A 22269-nucleotide genomic window follows, 5' to 3' on the forward strand; every position below is an offset into this window, starting at 1 on the left:
ATGGAAAATTCCTGTTGGGTCACAACTTTACTCAAGTTGAATATTAGATGGAAAGTTCCTGTTTAGTCACAACTTTACTCAACATGAAACCGCTCCAGTGGCCTAGTGGTTAGAGCATCCACCTTGGATGTGGGAGGTCATGGGTTCGATCCCCAGCTGAGTCATAACAAATTTGATTTAAAACCAAGTCATTTCATGTCTGCAAGAGTACCTTTTTAGGAGAAATGTTTGGTGTTTGTAATCCCTGGACAAATGTGTTTATATCATCTTTCTCTGGTGGAAAGAAATGGCATACAAGAGACAAAACTCTGCCCACATCTTCCTCAAGGAGGTATAAACAGGCATTGGGTCCTGCATCGAATGTGTATGCAACCTGCAAAGATAGAAATTGTCAATTTCTGACAAAAGATGCCTCCAACTGAATTCAGACAAATTAAAAGCACTATGTATAAATGCATATGCTCACATACCAGAAGGATCAAATGGTCCTACAAACTTACCTCTGCTTCCTCAGTACAGTGATAAAACTGGTATGAAATATACATATTGTGTGCAGCATCTGCAGCCACATCAGGACTACATATACTGTACCTGTAAGAGTAACCATACATCACCGAGCGGCCGTTGACACGTCTGATGTAGTTATCTATGAAACTGGCAGCAATGGGTTCGAGCCAACATTGAAATTAAACTTTAATTCAGCTTTTATTAAAAAACAGAGGCCCAAAATCCATAACAACAATTACAACAATGCAAGACGAACCCATGACTCCAAAAGGGTCCAAATGCTGTTGTTGTTGTTGTGGGGTTTAATGCCATTTTTCAGCACACGATAGGCTATACATGGCAGCCAGTATTAATGGTGGAAGAAGAACCCGGGAAACACCTGGAAAGAACCACCGACCCACAAGAAGCTACTGGCAGCTTTCTCACATACCCACATTGGCTGAATCCGAGACAGAGGTGGGATGGCAGTGATCCATAATGGAAAGCGCTTTAGACCACTCGGCCACGAGTCCAAATGCAGGTGAAATAGAATTTATTGTAGCTACACAGTACTGGAGTAAAGCACTTGCTTTGCAACTCAGCAGTTCTTGTGTAAAACCTTAATTCAAAACACATTAAATATTTCAAACCACATTCAAGGAGGTGTCACTGTCTAACAAAGACCAGTGATTCCCTGTGGCTTTCCAATTTCTACTCCTCAAAGATCCACAGATTCTGACATGTGAGCTATAATTAATACAAGTAAATTAAGCTTTTTCTACAATTAATGTCTTTAAAAAATGGGTAAATTTAAACACATGATCCACAGAATGATTGGTCTCCGCTGCTACCGTAGTTGTCTATAAATTGATGCAGAGTATAAGTCGAATGAGCAAATTTGGCAAATTTTCCATCCTTCATCCATATATAAGTTAATGCTGAGTATAAGACAAGGCCAGATTAATAACTAAACTTCATCTTTTTCACTTCGTTCCATGCTGCATTGCAAATTTTATCTATATGTAACTCAGTAACCTTTCAGGTCAGGATCGTTGAATGTAACTAAAAGTACCTAATTTGTTTCACACAAAGTAATCTAAATGTATTTTGTACTTTTTGCTACATATAATGATGCCAACCTGAAAATTTATAGTTACAGATAGGATAAAATTCACGATGCTATGTGGAATTAAACTATAGTAACTTCTGGTTTCATAAATATGAAAGGTATTACTGTATGCCATTTCAGATGTCCAGAACTTGGGTAATTGCAGTATCAATGCTAAAATCCTTTTTCCAGAGTTATTTTTTGAAGAGAGATACAAAGAGAGAGAGAGCGGTAGATGTATTCCATCTCATTTTTCTTCTTGCAACATGTGATCAAAATAAAATATTATCGCTCAGTATGAAAGAGAGAGAGAGAAAGTCTACAGCTATTCATGTTTTTTTGTTTCTTTGTACCTTACTGCCCCTATTTAGCTGAAGCTTTTGTCAAAGAGGGAAAACATTAATCAATTAAACTGAAAATGTAAACTATGAAAATACATACCATACTCCTTCAGAGTTTAAATATTCACAATAGTTATATCCATAAAGGCTCCACTTAGGTTAGATCCCAAGAACAACCATTTTGCATGCTATTTTTTTTGCAAGTTCAACGACTTCTCCATTCCCAACACATAAGATTTTTTATGGGCATGTACTCTTCCTGTACTTAGGAGGCAATTGTTTTTGACCTTTGGTGATAATTCAAAATGCTGAGAGCTCTATTAGCAAGTTCAAATGATGTCACTGGTTGAGAAATTCACATGAGTAACCAGCATTTCCTATCATTATACAGTAGCATATTTATAATACCCATGGGTAGCCTCATTTCCCTATTGATAGCCTCACTAATCTGATCTGGTATGCTGAATCTTGACCTCAAACAGGTGTTAGCTTGGAAAACCAGACTACAGCATAGCATATTTAACTAGAATGTAAATACCACTACAAAGCCATGTGATTCTTGAACAATGTGGACAATGGAAGTGGTAACTAAAACTAAAAGGATCTGCTTACCCAGTGGTATTAATTGATAATGGAATATAGCACTGCACTTGTACATGAGTAAGATCACAGTCATCAGGTAAGTGAACAATACAGATACATCAAGACATCTCTCTCTCATAATGGGCATCATTTTTATTTGATCGTGAGGTGCAAGAAGAAAATTCTGATGGAATATCTGTCCTTGTCATAGTTATTTATCTCCTAACTTCTCAATTCTAATGCACATATATGTACCAGTAATCAAATTTAAACAACGTATATTACTAGTATATGCTGATTTAGTGCACTTACATCTGATGCACATTAATTTTTAATATTAACGATCATGTAATTGTTTAAAATCCTTCTTAATGTGGGGTCCGATATTTTTTCATATACAATCTCTTCCCCAAAATGAAGTATGTTTTACACATTATTTTTCGTACTTATTGGAGAACCCTTTTCCATGCGAAAAATTACATGAAATATGATAAAATGATTCATATGACATAATCCACATATAAGTCGATTCAGAGTATAAGATGAAGCTAAGATTTTCTGGTATAAAAGTATCATCTTATAGGCCAACAAATACGGTAATTGTTTTTATGATTTTCACTTGCACAGGTAAGACAGAATTATCCAGCATATTAGATTAAAAACTTCAGACTCACTGTAATAATTTATCAAGGTATAATACAATCATATGTGACTTCAGATGTATTGTAATATTTCATCAAAGTGTAATACAGCCATAAATGACTTTCACAAAAATGTACAATAGAACTTTAACATCTATTATTGAATTAACGAGGTGTGCACACATTAAGTGAATGTACCTCGGTCTTTAACACTGTTTGTGTCTCAATCTTTATAGGTGATTGGGTAAGACAAAAAGAATATTCATCAGCTTTTGACTCATTACCTTTGTCTTCCCACAAGAAGAGTTAAATGCATGGACAAGCTGAATAATTTGTCTGGATACATCTGTCAAGTATAAAATCGGAGGATAGCTATCCAGACACACTGCATGAAACTGGTTACTGTCCTGTAAAGAAGAAAATTAAATTTAATATATATATGTATATATATATATACACACACACACAAAAGATCAACAGTGGTAGATGCAAATTTGCTATGAAGAAAAATGTAACTATTTGAAAAGGAAATGGTAGCTATTGACTAAAAAATTTACAAAGGAGTAATCTTTGTTTTATTGTACAAGGGATAATTAACTTTTCATATTCAGAGAAATAAACAGTTTTACTGATAACTGAACAAAACTGATAATTAGGGAGCTAATTTTGAATTATATGGTAAACCAGACATTATAGTTACATCTCATCACAAGCTATTGAGAGACTGGTTTTGCTTATTCACATCAATGTTCTCAAGAGAAATCAGCAATTCCTGATAACCTGTTATATACAGAAAACGGTTTCATAAGTTTAAGAAAGAATTTGTGACTATCATGAATTTGAGACCTGCTACTATAAATTAAGTCTACAACAAGGAAGTCAGAAAATATATAATTCATTTTTGATCTTAATAAATAAAAATATCTAAATAAAACATAAATACCATGAATTTGCTGCTTCTTGTGAAATATATTTTCATGGTTTTGTAAAAATGACATTTTCATCGGTAAAATGGTAGCTTCAGTATAATGTCATTTCTAGCGATGTGCATTGTTTATTCTCATGATGGAGGGTTTTCATGTTAAGTATTATTCTTTTTCTTCCCCATTTTACCAGAGTGGTAATTAACCCCAGCTGAGTCATATCAAAGACTAACAAAAATGGTACTAACAGCTGCCTCACTAGGTGCTCAGCATTAAGAGGTTAGTGTTAGGACTGGTTGGCCAGGTGTCAGGATAATGTGACTGGGTGGGACATCATGCTCCATGTCTGTGGCATGATGCTCCAGTGCTAGACATCACTATAAATGCCACACTGCAGACATTGTAGTGATATGACTGAAAAATTGTTAAAGCTACGTTAAAAATCCTAATCACACATCACACACACACCATAGTGGTAATTAAATCTGTTGATTAGGAAAGGAATACTATCATCTTATGAGTATGGCAAAACACTCTAATGACTAGGGGAAGTTATATTTTTATTCTACCAGTGTCGTAATTAAATATGTTGATTGGGAAAGGAATATTATTATTTTACCAGTGGTAATTAAATTTCTTGATTGTGGATAGGATACTATTATCATACCAGTGTGGTAATTCAATCTTTTGATTGGAAGAAGGTATACTATTATTTTACCAGCATGATAATTAAATCTGTTGATTGGGGAAGGGACATTACTATTTCTAAAAGATCACTGTTTTGTCATTAAATTCATATGGTAGCAACTACAAAACCTGCTAAAATTGGACATCAGTGAAAAAGCAACAGCAAAATAAATAAACAAACAAATAAACCAATCAATCAATAAATCAACAAAAACTACCTTCATTGTGATTTCAGCAAAAGTTTTGAAATCTTTTTTTAGTATTGCCTCTTTAATTTTTTCTACATTTCTTGGAACACATTGGATTCTTCTGTCCATTAACTGGCTTGTCTGAAGTGTTGTCTGCATCCCCTCTGTACTTCCCATGCTTTTCTGCTGGTCACTCACCTATACAGATAAGAAGACAAAACCATCAAGAAAATGTTCTAACTGCCAGATACCAGGTATGATCCTTTCTAAGACTTGACCAACCAAACAAGACAGGGAATAAAAGCTGTTTACTGGCGCTGACTTGTAAAGAAAGGTATTGCTTGAAACTATCTGATGAACCAATATTTTCAAAACATCAGTCCATTTCAAGTCATCAGGGGACTAGGACTGAAAACAGTATTCATTCATGCTATATTTTACAGAACTATGTACTAAATAAATATAATCATATACACATGGTAAAAAAGCATAAATTGTACCTTTAACATTTGCATAACTCTTATATGAGGTATGTGTCTACCTGTGAATAAAAAAAGCAAAAGGCATTTGTCACATGTGCAGGAAAGCTGCTCACCCCTTTTGCAGACTATCCTATGTTCTGCTGACATAAATATTTGTACATGTCAGATCTGTACACATCTAATATATATATTTACTCATTTTTAAGTCAGATCACAGACTCTGATGTGATAAAATGTGAGCATATCAGGGTTTATTTTGTTTGTTTTACCAATCAGCCTGAACAAACAGCATAGGATCAGATCTACTGATACACTGCATGATGGCAGATCACAGTCTATGTTGTCTGTTCTATTGATTAGTCCTAACAAACTATAAAGACCCATATTTACTGTCACAGAATGCACTAGTAGATCGGGGTTAATGCTGGATTTTTTTTACTGATTAGTCCCAACTAACTATGTAGACTCAAATCTAGCAGTGCATTGCATGACAGCTGGTCTGGGTCAGTGCAGTCTGCAGTTTGATCCAATTTGTATGTAAGAATCTACCGCTCCAGTGGCATAGTGGTTTAAGCATCTGCCTCGGATGTGGGAGGTCACGGGTTCAAAACCCATGTTGAGTTATGCAAAAAGACTGATAAAAATGATACTTGCAGCTGCTTGGCTTGGCACTCAGCATGAAGAGGTTAGTGCTAGGACTGGTCAGCCTGGTGTCAGGATAATGTCACTGGGTGGGACATGATGCTACATGTCTGCAGTATGATGCCCCCAGTGCTAGACATCACTATAAACTGTCACAGTGCAGACACTGTAGTGATATGACTTAATTTTTTTTAAAGCTAAGTTAAATTTCCATATCACACACTCACGCTACAGTGTAAAATATGCTGGTAAAATACCAAGAGAAAACACCTTACATTGGTTGAATTTGTAATGTAGCTGTCAGAGAAAGATTATAGTTACAGAAAGTTATTGTGCATTCAAGGTTGGCATGGAAACAGGAATCACAGGAGAGGCACACTATTATCACAATCCTATTTATTTCCACAGATCACTCAGTCAACATGAAGTATACAAATTACAAGTGTATATCAGGTCACATTATTTTAGTATTTACTCTTAGATACTGGAGAATGACTTATAAAAGTAGACATGAAAGAAATGATATTGATTGAGATGAGATAATCCATTGTTAACATTACATAAATTTTGGTACAACTGATACATTTCAGTGAAAGTGCTGATGGACTCTACTCACCACCAGAAGGAGCACTCGTAGTTCTGGCCAGTGATTTTCTGATGCGATCTGTCTGGATATGGAATCAGAGCCATCCTCCTGTGAGCCCATGTCCCACTCCACAAATCCACCATACATACTTCTACATGCACTGCCAGACCCTCGTCTAGTATGCAAAATATACACATCATTTTAACATAACATCACTATAACAATTATTTAATTCAAAATTCGGGACACATGTTGAAAGATTTAATGTTCTGTTATCTTTAGCAAGCAAACCATAAAGTTTTCCATTTTAAAAATGTGATATTATGGCAAAATGAATATTCAATTTTATTTATAACTCTAAGCAGCAAGTTGATATTTTCATCAATTAACTGCAAAAATATTCACTGTTATGAGCTAAAGTGAATTTGAATGTCTTTATGAAATTCAAGAACTTTTTAATATGATAAAAAAAATAAAAGTTCAGACACTTTTCTATGACTGTAATATCCATGTTCATTTTTTCCAAAGACAAATTTAAAAATTTATGTTGTCATGTAATAAACTTTCAAAGTAAAGTTTAAAGGATTTTACAAAACTGTTTTAGCCCCACTCCAACATAAGATAAATTTTCAAAACAGTACAGATCTTCAGTCTTTTTAATATATATTGTTATGTGTTTAGGCTCGAATAAACAGTAACACAGAAAGAGTGAAAACAACAAAAATTTAAAATTTAAAAAATAATTTATTTTCCTGAATCAAATCCAAAATTAATCTAAGAAGAATCCACAAATTAAATTGCAAAAGTCCTAGCAATAAATGTTCTAATAATTTCAAATTCGAATCCTGATGTAAAATCCAAATGACAACGTATGCTGTAGTCAGTACTGTGCTTATCTGCAGTTCCTTGTAGAAATACAAAAAATAGCACTCTGGTGTTGGAAATCCAAATTAAATTTGTACGCAAAGTCTTTCCCTGTGTGAGCACTCTTCAAAATATTTCCAGACAAATAACAGAATCAATCCTTTCTGAGTCCAAGTAATTTGAAATAACTCTAAACAGACCAACATAACACTTTAACTGCCCAACTTCTACTAAAATTATTTCTCTCAAACACTGAGTTATATGGACTTTCCTAAACATCAACAAGGGTCATGTGATCATGTTTATATCACATACACTGAATATGGCCTTGATTAGACCAATGATTTTATTCCAAGAATAAAAATAAAAAAGTGTTTACTTCTCAACCCACATAGTTTCATCATGACATTAATAACAACCAATCATTTTAAAATAAAATAGAACTTTGTTTACTAATTCTGGACCCAGGTCAGAATTTAGATCAACACCTGTTGTTTATAAACCAACAGTCAAGGTCAAACCATTTCCTGAAAAAAGTATCATCTATAGTGAATAAATTTACATTATAATAGCATATAATAGAATAAAAATTTTAAAACTGACAAATTAAATTAAATATATATATTAAATCAGATATACGTAACAATATTTCAAACATTTAAACAGAATTGTAAATATAGATTGCAATATTTTAAAAACATATTGCAAATTAAACACAAATGCATCACCTTATCTATCCCTTAACACATTAACCCCTGGTGAGGAGTTTAAGTGGCAGGATGTAGTAGCCTACTGCCAAGCTCTGTAGTGTCAAGGTCATGTATGATACACTAAAGTGGGTGTTATTATAGAAAGGTAGGCAGATATGGCTCTACAATGTTACCAAATAATCTGGAATTTCAAGATGGACTACAAAATACAAAGGGAAAAACCTCATTTTTAGGACCGGATTTTTTTCTACCCAAAATTCACCCATGGTCGGAATCCAATTTTGTGCCAGGATTTTAGACTTTTTGGTCTCAGATCTAAGGCAAACTGGTATTAACTGCAAACAGACAGATGAACCTTTGCAAAAAGTAGGATAAGATGGGCATTTGGAATAAACAGTGGTCTTGATACAAAAATAATGGGTCTGTTAAGCAACAAAAAAAAAACTCCAACTTTTACCCTTCTGCATACACACGAGCCAAATAGTCAATGAAAAACAATGTTTCTAACACAAGTAGGCACTATTTTATTGGAAGATCACCTGGAAGTATGTGTTTTCAGATGTATTCAGAAATAGCTTTCAAAATGTGTTTCCTACTCGAATTTCAGACGAAAACAACAAAAACCTCCAGGGGTTAATGTGTTAAGCTTCATGTAGACAAGTGACTAAAACTGCTCATTAAAAGTGCAATAAAAATCTCTTATAAAACTACTATCAAAATGTATCCAATATCCACAAATCTGCCGATTGCATTTGCATAACTAAACATTTATTCCCTTTATATTTTACTGACCAGAGTCATAATAAATCTTTGACAATTTCAGTTGCTTCAATTTAAAATTTAATTCACTCACCAAGACTATGTTGTGCCCATTGTTGCATAATACTGAAGTGACATGTGATAATTCTGGAGTCATACATTGTGGCCATTGTTGCATAACGAAGTGATGTGATATTTTCTGAGTCTTACATTGTGGCTATTGTTGCAAACTGAAGTAATGTGTGATAATTTCCAAGTCATACATTGTGGCCATTGTTGCATACTGAAGTGCCATACAATAATTTCTTTGCCATACTTTGTGGCCATTGTTGCATAATGGAGTGATATGTGATAATTTTGGGGTCATACAGTGTGGCCATTATTGCATACTGAAGTGATGTGTGATAATTTTGGGGTAATATATTGTGCCCATTGTTACATCCTGAAGTGACATGATAATTCTGAAGGCATACATTTGTCAAGGGAAGTAACCGATATGAAACTAATCATTTAATCTCACCATGAGAATGTGGTTAAGTGCCTTTGCATAGCCTGACAAGCCTTTCACTTTCTCAAGGGCAGAAATGTAAAATATACACAATTCCTTATTATTAAACTCACTAACTATTCAATGTAAACAGAATAGCAGACTGCATGCCATAACCTTTCAAGCAAATAAAAATGATTTTCATCCACACACCAATGGAACAGCTGCTTACCTGGCAATAGCTGAGAGATCTCCTTCTACATCATACAATCTGGCTAGGGAATAGGCTGGAAAGAAAAGCATAGCTCAGTCTGTAATAAATGCAACAACGGCTGCTGGAAAGCAAAACAGTAAGTTTTCCAATTGCACTGTTTTGACTTGAAACTTGATCAATCTGATTTATTGGTACATAAACTAGAGATCCTGTTTTAATATAAACAGAAGGCATACTGGCTGAAAAATGTCTTGTCATCATTTCTAATCATTCAAAAGGTCAATTTTCAAAACAGATTCATTACTAAATTACCATATGCATTGGAATTGTTTATTTAGAATTATTTTCAATGTCATTGGGCCTTATTTATGCATGTTGTGTGTATCGCTGGTTAAAGCTGAATTGTATGACATCATGATCTGTGCACTCTGACCTTCCATCCAATTACATTCTTAGTGGTTTTTGAAACTGACTGAAACCAACAGACAGAACCAAGTCAAGAATCTGGGGAACAAATAACTTTCTTGTGTAAAAACGTACAAAAGTATTGGCTACAAAATGGCCTGAGAAATCTTGCATCTATAAAGCTGTGCTCCGTTAGATTCAAAGAAAGCAAGTTTATTATCAACCATTGGGTTATTATGGGAGATTTAATTAAGCTTAATAAAATGTTATCATTTGGTATGGATTTATTAATTTTGCATTCCTTTATTATATAAGAAAACTAACTGTGATGGTATAAAGAGTGGTGGAGGGATGTTTACAGACTGGTTATTTACAATAAGGACATACCAAGACAGGCGTAACCTGCAGCTGAAGATGCCAGTCCAGCTGCAGTTGGAAAATTGTTTTCTGAGCAAATATGAACCTTCCACATGAGTAAACTATCAGTACATATATCACCATTCTGTTTTTCCTTCTTCCACTGCTTAACTGCAAATTAAAATCAGAATATATATTATACATTTTTCACAGTAAAACATCTTTTGACTTTTATTTTGCATGCCCATATAAAATATCTTTTCTTGAAGTATTTTGAAAAAATGTGCAGAGAGATACAAGCAGGAAAGTGAGCAAGTTTAAAACAGTGTTATATCTAGGGGCTTAAACTTTGTAAAAAAAGACAAGGTAAAACCAAAAAAACATTCAGGTTTCTAAAATATAAATATATATCCCTAACATTTAAAATTAAACAAAGTGAAAGAATTAAAAATAACTTACAGTGTATTATTTCCTAGAATATCCTAAATTATGCTATCAATCTTATACTAATCCAGAAACTGTCCAAAGGTTTTCCAAATTACTGGTAAGGTTCTAACCTATGTATGTATAAGCTAATGTGCTAGCACCAGTCAAGAATCACAGTTCTAAATCCAAAAGTTTTAATGGCAGAATATCACTTAAGTCGTTTAAAGTTTCACATAATCAAGAAGAATTATTAAAATATTCAAGTCCTTGAATACATTCACATAATCTGATAGATATTAACTGTTTGAATTAAATGTTTTCCACTCTATTATTCCAACAAAATTTAAAAAAAAAAATAATAAATCACACTTTCCTCTCTCTTACAAAGCTGGCATACACTGTAGAATAAAAGTGTATAATTCCCTTATACAACCTCTATCTGCACACCAAATCAACAAATTCTGAGTCACTAAAAAGATTCTCAAACATTTAAATTATTAGATTGCGAAATAATGTAAGTCATGTTCTGACCTTCTCAAATTACTGAGTTAATCAACAATTAGGGTGCACATGATATCTCTATATGTCAAATGCACTCCTAGTTTCACATGATGTTTTCATGGCCTCCATTCAAACTAAACAGTGGCATACTTGATCAAAATAATTTGTCGACTTGACATTGGCTGTCAACCTTTGGGTAAAGTAAATACAGGTACCGTTATTACTAGCCAGCCACAGAATTAAAGAATTAAAAACTTAAATGTCATTAAAACTCTTAACTACTGAAAACTATATTAGAAATGTAAATGGTGATATAGCTATCCATAGCAACAGAAAATCTAATCTGGTATATACAAAAAATTTCAAAATAAACTTCAAATAGTATAAAAGTACATAAAAGGAAAAAGCTAAAAACTCATTTGGGGTTGATTCATACATTTGTTGAGCAAAAAGTAAATATTTTCAAACATGACATGTCTATGTTATTGATATTATATATTTCAAAATGAATTATTGAATATCTGTGGTGGAAAAATGACTTCACCACAGAGACAATACCAAGCTTACTGCCAGAGGGGCAATATCACTTTTGCAACAACTTTCTCTTCCATTTAGGAAATATATCTGCTCTTATCTATGTTATTCAGAACTGTATTTCCATATTAACGTCAGAACTGTACATCCATATTAAGGCCAATTTCTTTTTTTCTTCCCTCTCTCTCTGTCTCGTTCTCAGTGAAATCACTGTCCTAAAATTATTGTAAAATTTTGGAACTTAATTTTATCAATGTAGTAATACGGAAAGAAATCGATGAAAATCAGAGGATTTTGCCGTAAAATATATAGTAAAAAAGAAAATATATGTGTTTTTAGTAGATATAATGAAATATTTCACTTATGAATTGGAAACAATTTATACTGACACTTGTGGCTTCACCACTCAAGACAACAAAAAAAATCCACTTCACTCATAAAATATTTCCTTATGCTCAAAAAGTGTACATATCCGCTGAACATGTCCTAAAGACCTCCAATAAAGTCTGTTATCCTTATGAAATTATGATCATCAGAAATGCCATTCAACAAGAACTTCATTGTTTCTGACAGAGAACATACAGCCATATATCAAACAATACTTCTGAACAATCTTCTGGAATATTTTATTCTTTACATTCTTCTGGTACACTCTTTGTTAGTTTGTGGGCGATTTCTCGTATCATTTTTAACCTAATTCTATAGCCTGATTTATGTACTCTCATGATGATCAGCCAAATATGACAGCCTGATTCATGTACTCTCATGATGATCAGCCAAATATGACAGCCTGATTCATGTATCCCCTTGATGATCAGCCAAATTGTACAGCCTGATTTATGTACTCCCTTGATGATCAGCCAAATTGTACAGCCTGATTCATGTACTCCCTTGATGATCAGCTAAATTGTACAGCCTGATTTATGTACTCCCATAATGATCAGCCAAATTGTACAGCCTGATTCATGTACTTCCTTGATGATCATCCAAAATGTACAGCCTGATTCATGTACTCTCATGATGATCAGCCAAATCGTACAGCCTGATTCATGTACTCCCTTGATGATCAGCCAAATTGTACAGCCTGATTTATGTACTCCCTTGATGATCAGCCAAATTGTACACCCTGATTCATGTACTCCCATAATGATCAGCCAAACTGTACAGCCTGATTCATGTACTTCCTTGATGATCAGCCAAAATGTACAGCCTGATTCATGTACTCTCATGATGATCAGCCAAAATATACAGTCTGATTCATGTACTCTCATGATGATTAGCCAAATTTTACAGCCTGATTCATGTACTCCCTTGATGATCTGATATCATATCACACGAGTGACAAGGACAAGACATATCAGCCATAAATATATTATATGCTCAGCTGTGTTAAGAGCCAATTCATTTGTAACCAAATCCAATTAATGTATATTGCAAAAAACTCACTTTCATTCAACAAATTCTGTATTCTTTTGCTGTCCATCGACTGCTCCCTGAAACAAAATTTCAGTACCTATAATAGTAACAAAGTCTATATAAATTTTTATAAAAAAAAACAGCTTCTGTGTTTGTGTACATAGCAACCTTAGCTGATTTTTCATTCTCCTTGAATTGCTTTTAAATGATAGCTCTCATCTCTAGCAACATAGAACAGGTTAAATTTTAAAAATATCTCAACCAGAAGTAAAGATATGACATGATAAAGTCGCAAAATTTCCATTAATTTGCCAACCTTTTCCCTTATAATATTTCCCACATGCAATAAATTGATGGCACTGAAAAAAGGAAACAATACATAAATTTATGTAATTTTGTTATTTTTAAAGAAAAATTCATAAAACTTTTCAACTTTATGTAACAAACATGCTGGACTCATTTTTGTAATTGTTTAAGATGTATTTTTTACAGTTATTTCAAGAAAAATCTCACCAATACTTAAATTTTGTTTTTAATATTTTGTATGCTAACACAAACAACAGTAAGTCAATATATGATGTTAAATTTTAAAAATATTGTTTTCCACATAAAAACCATTCAAATAAATATTTTAATAAAGCCATACTGGTAATCATGTATCAAGTCTAAGGCTTTAGTACTCATATGGAATATGCAACAAATTTTCAAGATTAATTATTGTCATGGTAAGTGGTAAATCTCATACTTTATTTTTTGAAAAATGTCACCATTCTGTTTAAATAATTAAGTTGTAAATTTTTTTCATTGTTTAGGAAATACATCTAACTCTGTAAAGTACTTCTTCATATATCATTTAAAGAATTTGTTTTTCTACTGTTTAAAAGAATTGTTTTGCAGGTTGGCAGGGTATACACAATTTCTATATTATTTAGAAATAACCAAAAAGATCATGTTAGTTTTTTTAATTATTTTGATCAAAACAACTGAATTTGCTACTAAAATCTTAAGAACAAACTAGTTAATAAGCTTATGAAAAAATAGCTGTAAATTGATAGAAAATGTAGCAGTAAAATGTCAAAAAAATGGCAGTCAGGTGACCCAATTGATGAGTCAGTCAATTTTGACACATCTGGGTATATTTTGGTACAAAATGCAGGATACAAAATATTTACTGAATTTAAGGACTTGCTTATCATTTTAAAAAGAAAAGCTTTAATTTTATTTTGATGTATGCCTTTTACCTGTATTTAGAATAGATGGTGCAAATTCCTCAAAGAAATGACCCATCATAGCTCTGTTGTTTGCAAACATACAAAGAAACATTAATATCCATGTTACAACAAATTCATTTCTCATTGGCCAAATTAACTGTATGGATATTCATATCCATTTAGTGACCTGCATACATGATCATGTGATCTACATGTACTGTTGAAGTGCATGCATGCCGAAAAGGAAAATTACCAGAAAATACCATTCTGTAGTGAGTCTTAGAAAAGATAACAAAAGTAATTTTAAAATAACAAAATTAAATGTTATATCACAAGAGAAATAACTGAATGCCCTTTAGAAATATGTATATTTTGTATAGGTTGATTTTGATTTGTGTGTGACACTGATAAAGTTCCAACACTAGGTATTTATTTTCATAGATATACTTAATATGTGATGCGTATCATCTGTGTGTGTGTGTGTGTGTGTGTGTGTGTGTGTGTGTGTGTGTGTGTGTGTGTGTGTGTGTGTGTGTGTGTGTGTGTGTGTGTGTGTGTGTGTGTGTGTTAAATCTGAATATCACAAAATGTTTAAATCTGAGTTAGATTCAACATAAAGAAGTAAATATCCTCCTTCAGTCCTACTATCAAAAGAATGCACTTTCATAATTCTGTCAAAATTTTAAAAAATTTAATTCAATCCAACATATACTTCTTATAGATCAAGTCCAACCACAAACAACATACACTATCTGCTATCACCAGCAGATCTGGGTCTATGTTGCTTGTTCTGCAGATTACTCCAAACACACTGCATAGATCCATATCTGCCACCTCATTATGCCATGACAGACCTGGGTCTGTGCAGCTTGGAAATGGACAGAACTTATTAGTGATTATATGTGGTAGGTTATTTGAAAATAGCAAAACATACAATAAAAACATAAGGGTAAAGAGGATTCTATACATTTTGAGCTCTCATTCATTCTATCTTCGTTGTAATTTAATAGTTATGTTTTTCTGTCCATACAGAAACTGCATGTTCATTTCAGAAATGTCATGATTGTTTATTTGAAATAAGCTTTCATAATATAATTCTGTATCAAGTCTAACTTTGTCATAGTCCTTTCCTTGAAACATGGCATGAAAATATTGACAGGCTTTGCATAACAACAAAGGATGAATAAAATTCAGAATTTTTAAAAATTTTTTTACTGAATAATAAAGCACTGGATCATTTCATTGGGCATCCTAAGTAATTTTTTTTTAGAATTCTGCTTTCATTTAGGAAATTTACCCTTGTTAATTAAAAAGTGAAAAATAAATGTGTGTGTGTGCGTGTGTGTGTGTGTCATTTTGATTTTTAACGTAGCTTTAACAACTTTTTAGTCATATCACTACGATGTCTGCAGTGTGGCAGTTTATAGTGATGTCTAGTACCGGGGCATCATGCCACAGACATGTAGCATCATGTCCCACCCAGTCACATTATCCTGACACCAGGGCAACCAGTCCTAACTCTAACCTCTTAATGCTGAGTGCCAAGCGAGGCTACTGTTAATACCATTTTTGTGAGTCTTTGGTATGACTGAGACGGGGATTGAACCCACGACCTCCCGCATCTGTGGCAGACGCTCTAACCACTAAGCCACTGGAGTGGTCGAAAAATAAATCACATCATTTTGGCCAGTATCACTATCAAATCCAAGATAAAAGTTTCCTTTTATAAAGAAAACAATTATTTCTAGACAAGAAGACAGAATCATGCTGAAAACATTGTCAGCCATCTTACCTAGAATGCTGATTTGACACTGCACTGTCATATATATGTAATACCTCTCTGGTCATCAGGGACATTCTCTGATTCAAACTTTAAAATGTGGTCGGGAAAAATTGGGGAAAAAAACCTGAAAACCTTCTCCAAGATAATCTAGAATTTTCTTATTTCATGTATTTTTTCAAACCTGCTAATTTTTTTGTATATCATCTATCCATAAAAATAAAAATTAATTAAATACATCATATTTTTCATACACCAAACTTGATATTTTTCATCAAATGCTTAAAATTTTAGCATAAAAAAGTTTGAATCAAAAGATTTACACATGCAAAAACAGTAAATATATCAAAGAAACTTTTTCAATAAAGAATACACATTTTAAACAACAAACATAATCAAGGCATTACTTTGTCATTATGTAAAGTAATTTATCATTTTCTAACCTAGTATTTTATTATTTTATATCTCAACCATGTTTAAAACAGAACTGGAAAAAATTCTGATGTATAACTAAGATATGTCAAGTGACCAATGTATTGTTTTATAAGAATTTCTTGGATCAAAACTCGTGCAAAAAAACAAATATTTCTTAAATTTGGGAAAGTTTATTTTTAGTGTAGCTAATACTGTGGATAATTCATTTTTATATTACAATTTAATACTTCTTGCTTCTTGTCCTTGTCATTATTGGTATCATACAAGAAAATGGTATATTTTATCCTATTCATGCTCACATTTCGTCTGTGCTGAAGTTCATAATTCATTTTTAATTTATGCTGGCTACAATTTAAATCAATTAAAAATTAATCAGGAGATTAAAAAATAATCAATGTTTATAACTGTAAACTGATCTTCTCATTTTGAAAGGGTAATTGTTTCCTTAATTAAGAATCTACCAGTTATATTCAATCTGTTGTTGTCTTTATCAGCGAGAAAGAAGAATGTGCAATGCTTGAAATTATATTTATCAACTTGTGTAATTATAATATCAACTGCTCTAATTTTAATATCACCTGTTGTAATTATGGTATCAACTGCTGTAATTATGGTACCTACTGCTGTAATTATAGTATCAACTGCTGTAATTATAGTATCAACTGCTGTAATTATAGTATCAACTTATGTAACTATAATATCAACTGCTGCAATTATAATATGAACTGCAGTAATTATAATACCAAAAGCTGTATTAATGGTATCAACTGTTGTGATTATAAAATCAAGTCCTGTAATTATAGTATCAACTACTGTAATAATAATATCAACTGCTGTAATATTTATAATATCAAATGTTTAATTAAAATATCAACTGCTCTTCATTTACAGCTGGAGAATGACATATACAGCTCATAATCCTCAAACAATATCAATGACAAGTGCCTGTTTTACAGCTGGAAAATGACATATACAGCTCATAATCCTCAAACAATATCAATGACAAGTGCCTGTAACAAGAAAGTCATTGTCACAAAACACCACAGTATACCTTGTGTGATCCTACATTCCAAAGTGTAAACCAGAGACCATTGGTCAAAGAGTACTGTTGCTTTATTATAGTAAACAAACTAAATTACTAAAACCTTGGCATTTTCTATCTAAACACGAAAGTCACTGAAAGGGTGAAATTGATTATTGCATGTCTTTTATAGTGTACTGTTTTTGTTTATCTTTTGTAATATTTTGATTGTACACCTCTCCCTCGATAACTCCCGCATGATAGGGTCCAATAACATAGACCGCACTGTAACTGAGGATGCAAGTTACTAAGGAACCTCCGAAAATTAGGAGTTATGCCATCCCTGCTGAACAAAACTGCAGGAGAGGGGATCTGAATACTCATTTTATAACCGCTTTAAGAATATGTCAATAAAGCACTTTTTCTAATGAAGTTATTAGTTATTCTCCATAAATTATATGTATTTTCAGGATGCCCAATGACTGAAAGATTGTTAAGATTATTTCAACTGATTTCAACAACCTTCACATGTACGCAAAAAAAAATTGTTGTTGATTAGTCTGGTTCCAGACTTATTACAACAAAGTTCAAAGCATGGATCTATAAAGCAGGGTAGCAGACTAAATGTTGATACACAACAAAACAAGATTAGTTTTATTTTTAAAACTTAGCAACATTTATTTCATGTAACAACTGTCAGCATCAAAAGTCAATTTTTGTACTTCTCAGTTTGTAAAATATTGATGCCATGATTTGATTGCAATATCAGTGAAACATCTTCTGATCCTTGAGGGCATGTCTAAGTGCTAATTCAGGATTTTGCTGAAGCTTGCTTGTGGAACAATAATCATTATCTGTGCTACAAAGCTCTTTATTTGATGAAGTATTAATTTCGCTTGATTGCCTTGCTATCTTTGATCATATTTATGACTGAGTAGGTTAATTTAAGGTAGTCTAATTATATTAAGTACACAATAATATTTATAACTGATCAATTGAAATGAGTTCACTCGACATACGACCGGGCCTGCTAGATCTTACACATGTAGGATTTGCATGCCTTTTAACTTTTCTTTTATTCCACATCCTTTATTTGATAAAAAAGACACAATTAACGTGATATAACAAATGAAGTCAGTTTTTAAATTAATGCAACAAAAATCTTCACAAGTCAGATATCAAAGTACAGTTAGCACTTAATTAAGTTCTCAGAGAAATGCTCATGGACATAGCTGTTCAGGTAATTTGACACATTTTACGCCTGAATACAAGAGAGCACATTGCATTTATGATCATTACACTTAAACCTAACTAACTGATAGAACTAAAATACAAATTTCACTTGATAAAAAACGTATTTAATTGGTTTTATTTAAGAAAATACTGCCTCCAGTATGCATAAGCGACAGTTTTATTGATCAAATTCTTTTTGAATATAGTTACTTACAGTATACTAAGAAAGTCGTTTGGAAAGGAAATGTAAAAAAAGTATGACATATTATTAAAGGTTGACAATTTCATAATGTGATTCAAATTTGCAGGACCTATTTACCATTTTTTATGATAAAATGAGCGATATATCAAAGTTTCAGTTACAAATTGTGATAGTGATTTTCTTCAACAAATAGGGATCAATTTTGGGGGTAGTTTATTTTGTAGAAAAAATGGGACCCACACCTGTCCCTGCGTTATAAGTGGGTTTGCGAGATATCAGGGCTTGAATGGTGTATATGTCTGATTCTTGCAATTGGAATTCATTTACTTATGGTGCATATGAAGGTGATGACTACAATACAGTGCTTTTTCAAACGTATGCCAAAGATATAGACTTCTGTTATGCTGCCACCAAAATGGTACAAGCATGGTACCATACTGCAGCCACAAAATGTTTTCTTTATATGTAATATATAAACATTTCTATTTATGAGTCTTCATTATTAAACACAAGTACTGACTGTTAAATTCATTTACATTCAAATTTATAATGTTCGGAAAACCTGCATTTTTCAACAAGGTAGTCCTATTTATCTACTGATAGTCTCAATTGTCTGATCCAGTTGTGGGTCCCGTACACTCAAAATAGCCACGACTAGAATTACCTGGACCATAAAAATTCACCAATGATAACATCATATTTAAGTACATGCAGCATGTAATAACCCTGCAAGGTCATGTGATTTCTTTGGCATAATGTAACAATGGCTCTTGTAACAAAACAGGAATGAACTGGGTTTTCTTTTCCAGAAATGTTATTTGACAGTGGAATATAATCTGTGAACAAAATCAGTAGTGCTCTTTTACCCAAGGAAGATAACAACTGTCATGTAAATAAATAAGGATTACAATTTCTCTCTTTTTCTCTTTTCATAATAGAACACCATAAAAGCTAAATGCCCAAGGTTGATGGAGGGATGGCATGAGTGCTTGCTACGTCCAAGGTTGACGATGGGATGGGATGGGTACTTGCTATGTCCACAGTTGATGGAAGGAATGGATGGGTACTTGCTATGTCCAAGGTTGATGGAAGGATGGGATGGGTGTTTGCTCTGTCCAAAGTTGATGGAGAGATGGTAGGGGTACTTGCTATGTCCAAGGGTGATGGAGGGATGGTATGGGTACTTGCTATGTCCAGGGGTGATGGAGGGATGGTAGAGGTACTTGCTATGTCCAAGGGTGATAAAGGGATGGCATGGGTGCTTGCTACGTCCAAGGTTGACGAAGGGATGGGATGGGTACTTGCTATGTCCAAGGTTGATGGAGGGATGGTATGGGTACTTGCTATGTCCAAGGTTGATGGAAGGATGGTATGGGTACTTGCTATGTCCAGGGGTGATGGAGGGATGGTAGGGGTACTTGCTATGTCCAAGGGTGATGGAGGGATGGTATGGGTACTTGCTATGTCCAAGGGTGATTGAGAGATGGTATGGGTACTTGCTATGTCCAAGGGCAATGGAAATATGGTATGACTATTTGTAAAAAGCAGCAGTACTTGCTGTACTGCTGCGTACTATTTAAATCTTGGGTTTTATTGCACAAGACTTACTTGCCATTCAGCCACATTCTGTCATTTGGGAAAGATGGACTAGCCATAACTGTTGTTTTGGCCCGTAACTGCAAAACATTATAAAGATCACTGCAGTGAAAGTTGTCTAATATATACCTCCACAAAAGCATACATTGTAAAACATGTTAGAACATGATTACTACCAGTATTGTCACTCTCTAATTGGTTTATTCAAAACTTTATAGGTTTTTATGGATACAGAAGCTTTTGAGACCCACGCACATATATACAAGTACCTCTCTCTCTCTCTCTCTCTCTCACACACACAAACACACACACACACACTGATGTGTTCCCTCAGTACTACCTAGAACAAATATGTATTTCCTAGATTATTATAACTTCTTATAGATATACTGACATACCATCTCATAAGTTAAAAAAGAAGCTTTTATCAGCCTAGTTTGTCTTCCCAGTTTGAGGAAATTAATCTTTTTGTAACCATTTTCTATGGCAAAATCTTCACCTACTCCAGTAAGAAAATATGCTAGAACAGTTCCAAACTGTTTAACACATCACACATTGCACCATGGTTACTTTTTTAGGTATTGTGTTTTCAGATATAAAATGATAACTCAATCCTTTAACAATTTGGAAGAAAAGACATTTAGAATATGCCAATATACAACTACCACTCAAACGTGAAAAAGCCGACCCCAACTTGATTTAGCATGTTATAAGTTACAGTCAATAAAGATCTATGAGGGGCTCCGAGTAGCTGAGTTGTTTAAAGCGCTCACCATTACAGATCACTGCCATCTCACCTCTGTCTGCGTGGGTTTGAGTCTCAAGTTCAACCTATGTGGGTATGTGAGAAAGCTTGCCAGTAGCTTCTCATGGATTCTTCCTCTACCATTAATACTGGTCGCCATGTATAGCCTATCTTGTGCTGAAAAATGGCGTTAAACCCCACAACAACAACAACAACAAAGATCTATGATGTCATAAAGTGAGCAGTGTCAACCCTAATCTACCAGTGCATAATGTGATGGCACGGTTGGGTCCATGCTATGAACATTGTCAACCCTAAACTAGCAGTGCATTATGTGCTGGTAGGTCTTGGTCCATGCTATGAACATTGTCAACCCTAAACTAGCAGTGCATTATGTGATGGTAGGTCTTGGTCCATGCTATGAGCATTGTCAACCCTAAACTAGCAGTGCATTATGTTGTTGTTGTTGTATGCTTTAATGCCATTTTTTCAGCACAAGATAGGCTATACATGGCAGCCAGTATTAATGGTGGAGGAAGAACCCGGGAAAACCCCAGAAAGAACCACCAACCCATGAGAAGCTACTGGCAAATCTTCTCACATATCCACATTGGCCGAATCCTAGACTTGAACCCACGCAGACAGAGGTGAGATGGCAGTGATCTGTAACTGAGAGCACTTTAGGCCACTCAGCCACTCGGGGCCCC

The 22269-nt window shown here is 33.7% G+C and overlaps 1 protein-coding gene across 2 annotated transcripts in view; it reads right to left on the bottom strand.

The window, feature by feature from the left end:
• LOC149782712 (diphosphomevalonate decarboxylase-like) overlaps positions 1-22269 on the bottom strand; it is a 30272-nt gene that overhangs the window by 2075 nt on the left and 5928 nt on the right. The window contains exons 3-10 of one of the 2 annotated variants that reach the window (XM_089934213.1): positions 20830-20897; positions 13370-13436; positions 10493-10633; positions 9719-9773; positions 6697-6841; positions 4987-5154; positions 3443-3565; positions 212-373 (exon numbers count right to left, since the gene is read on the bottom strand). In XM_089934213.1, the coding sequence (XP_089790339.1) occupies positions 212-373; positions 3443-3565; positions 4987-5154; positions 6697-6841; positions 9719-9773; positions 10493-10633; positions 13370-13406 (831 nt within the window). In that variant the 5' untranslated portion in view covers positions 13407-13436; positions 20830-20897. The remainder of the gene's footprint in view (positions 1-211; positions 374-3442; positions 3566-4986; positions 5155-6696; positions 6842-9718; positions 9774-10492; positions 10634-13369; positions 13437-20829; positions 20898-22269) is intronic. The other variant, XM_089934212.1, reaches the window with a different exon arrangement.

The sequence above is a fragment of the Sinohyriopsis cumingii genome, chromosome 15 (genome assembly GCF_028554795.1).
Source record: "Sinohyriopsis cumingii isolate HCF-2022 chromosome 15, ASM2855479v2, whole genome shotgun sequence".
In the NCBI taxonomy this organism is placed as follows: Eukaryota; Metazoa; Mollusca; class Bivalvia; order Unionida; family Unionidae; genus Sinohyriopsis; species Sinohyriopsis cumingii.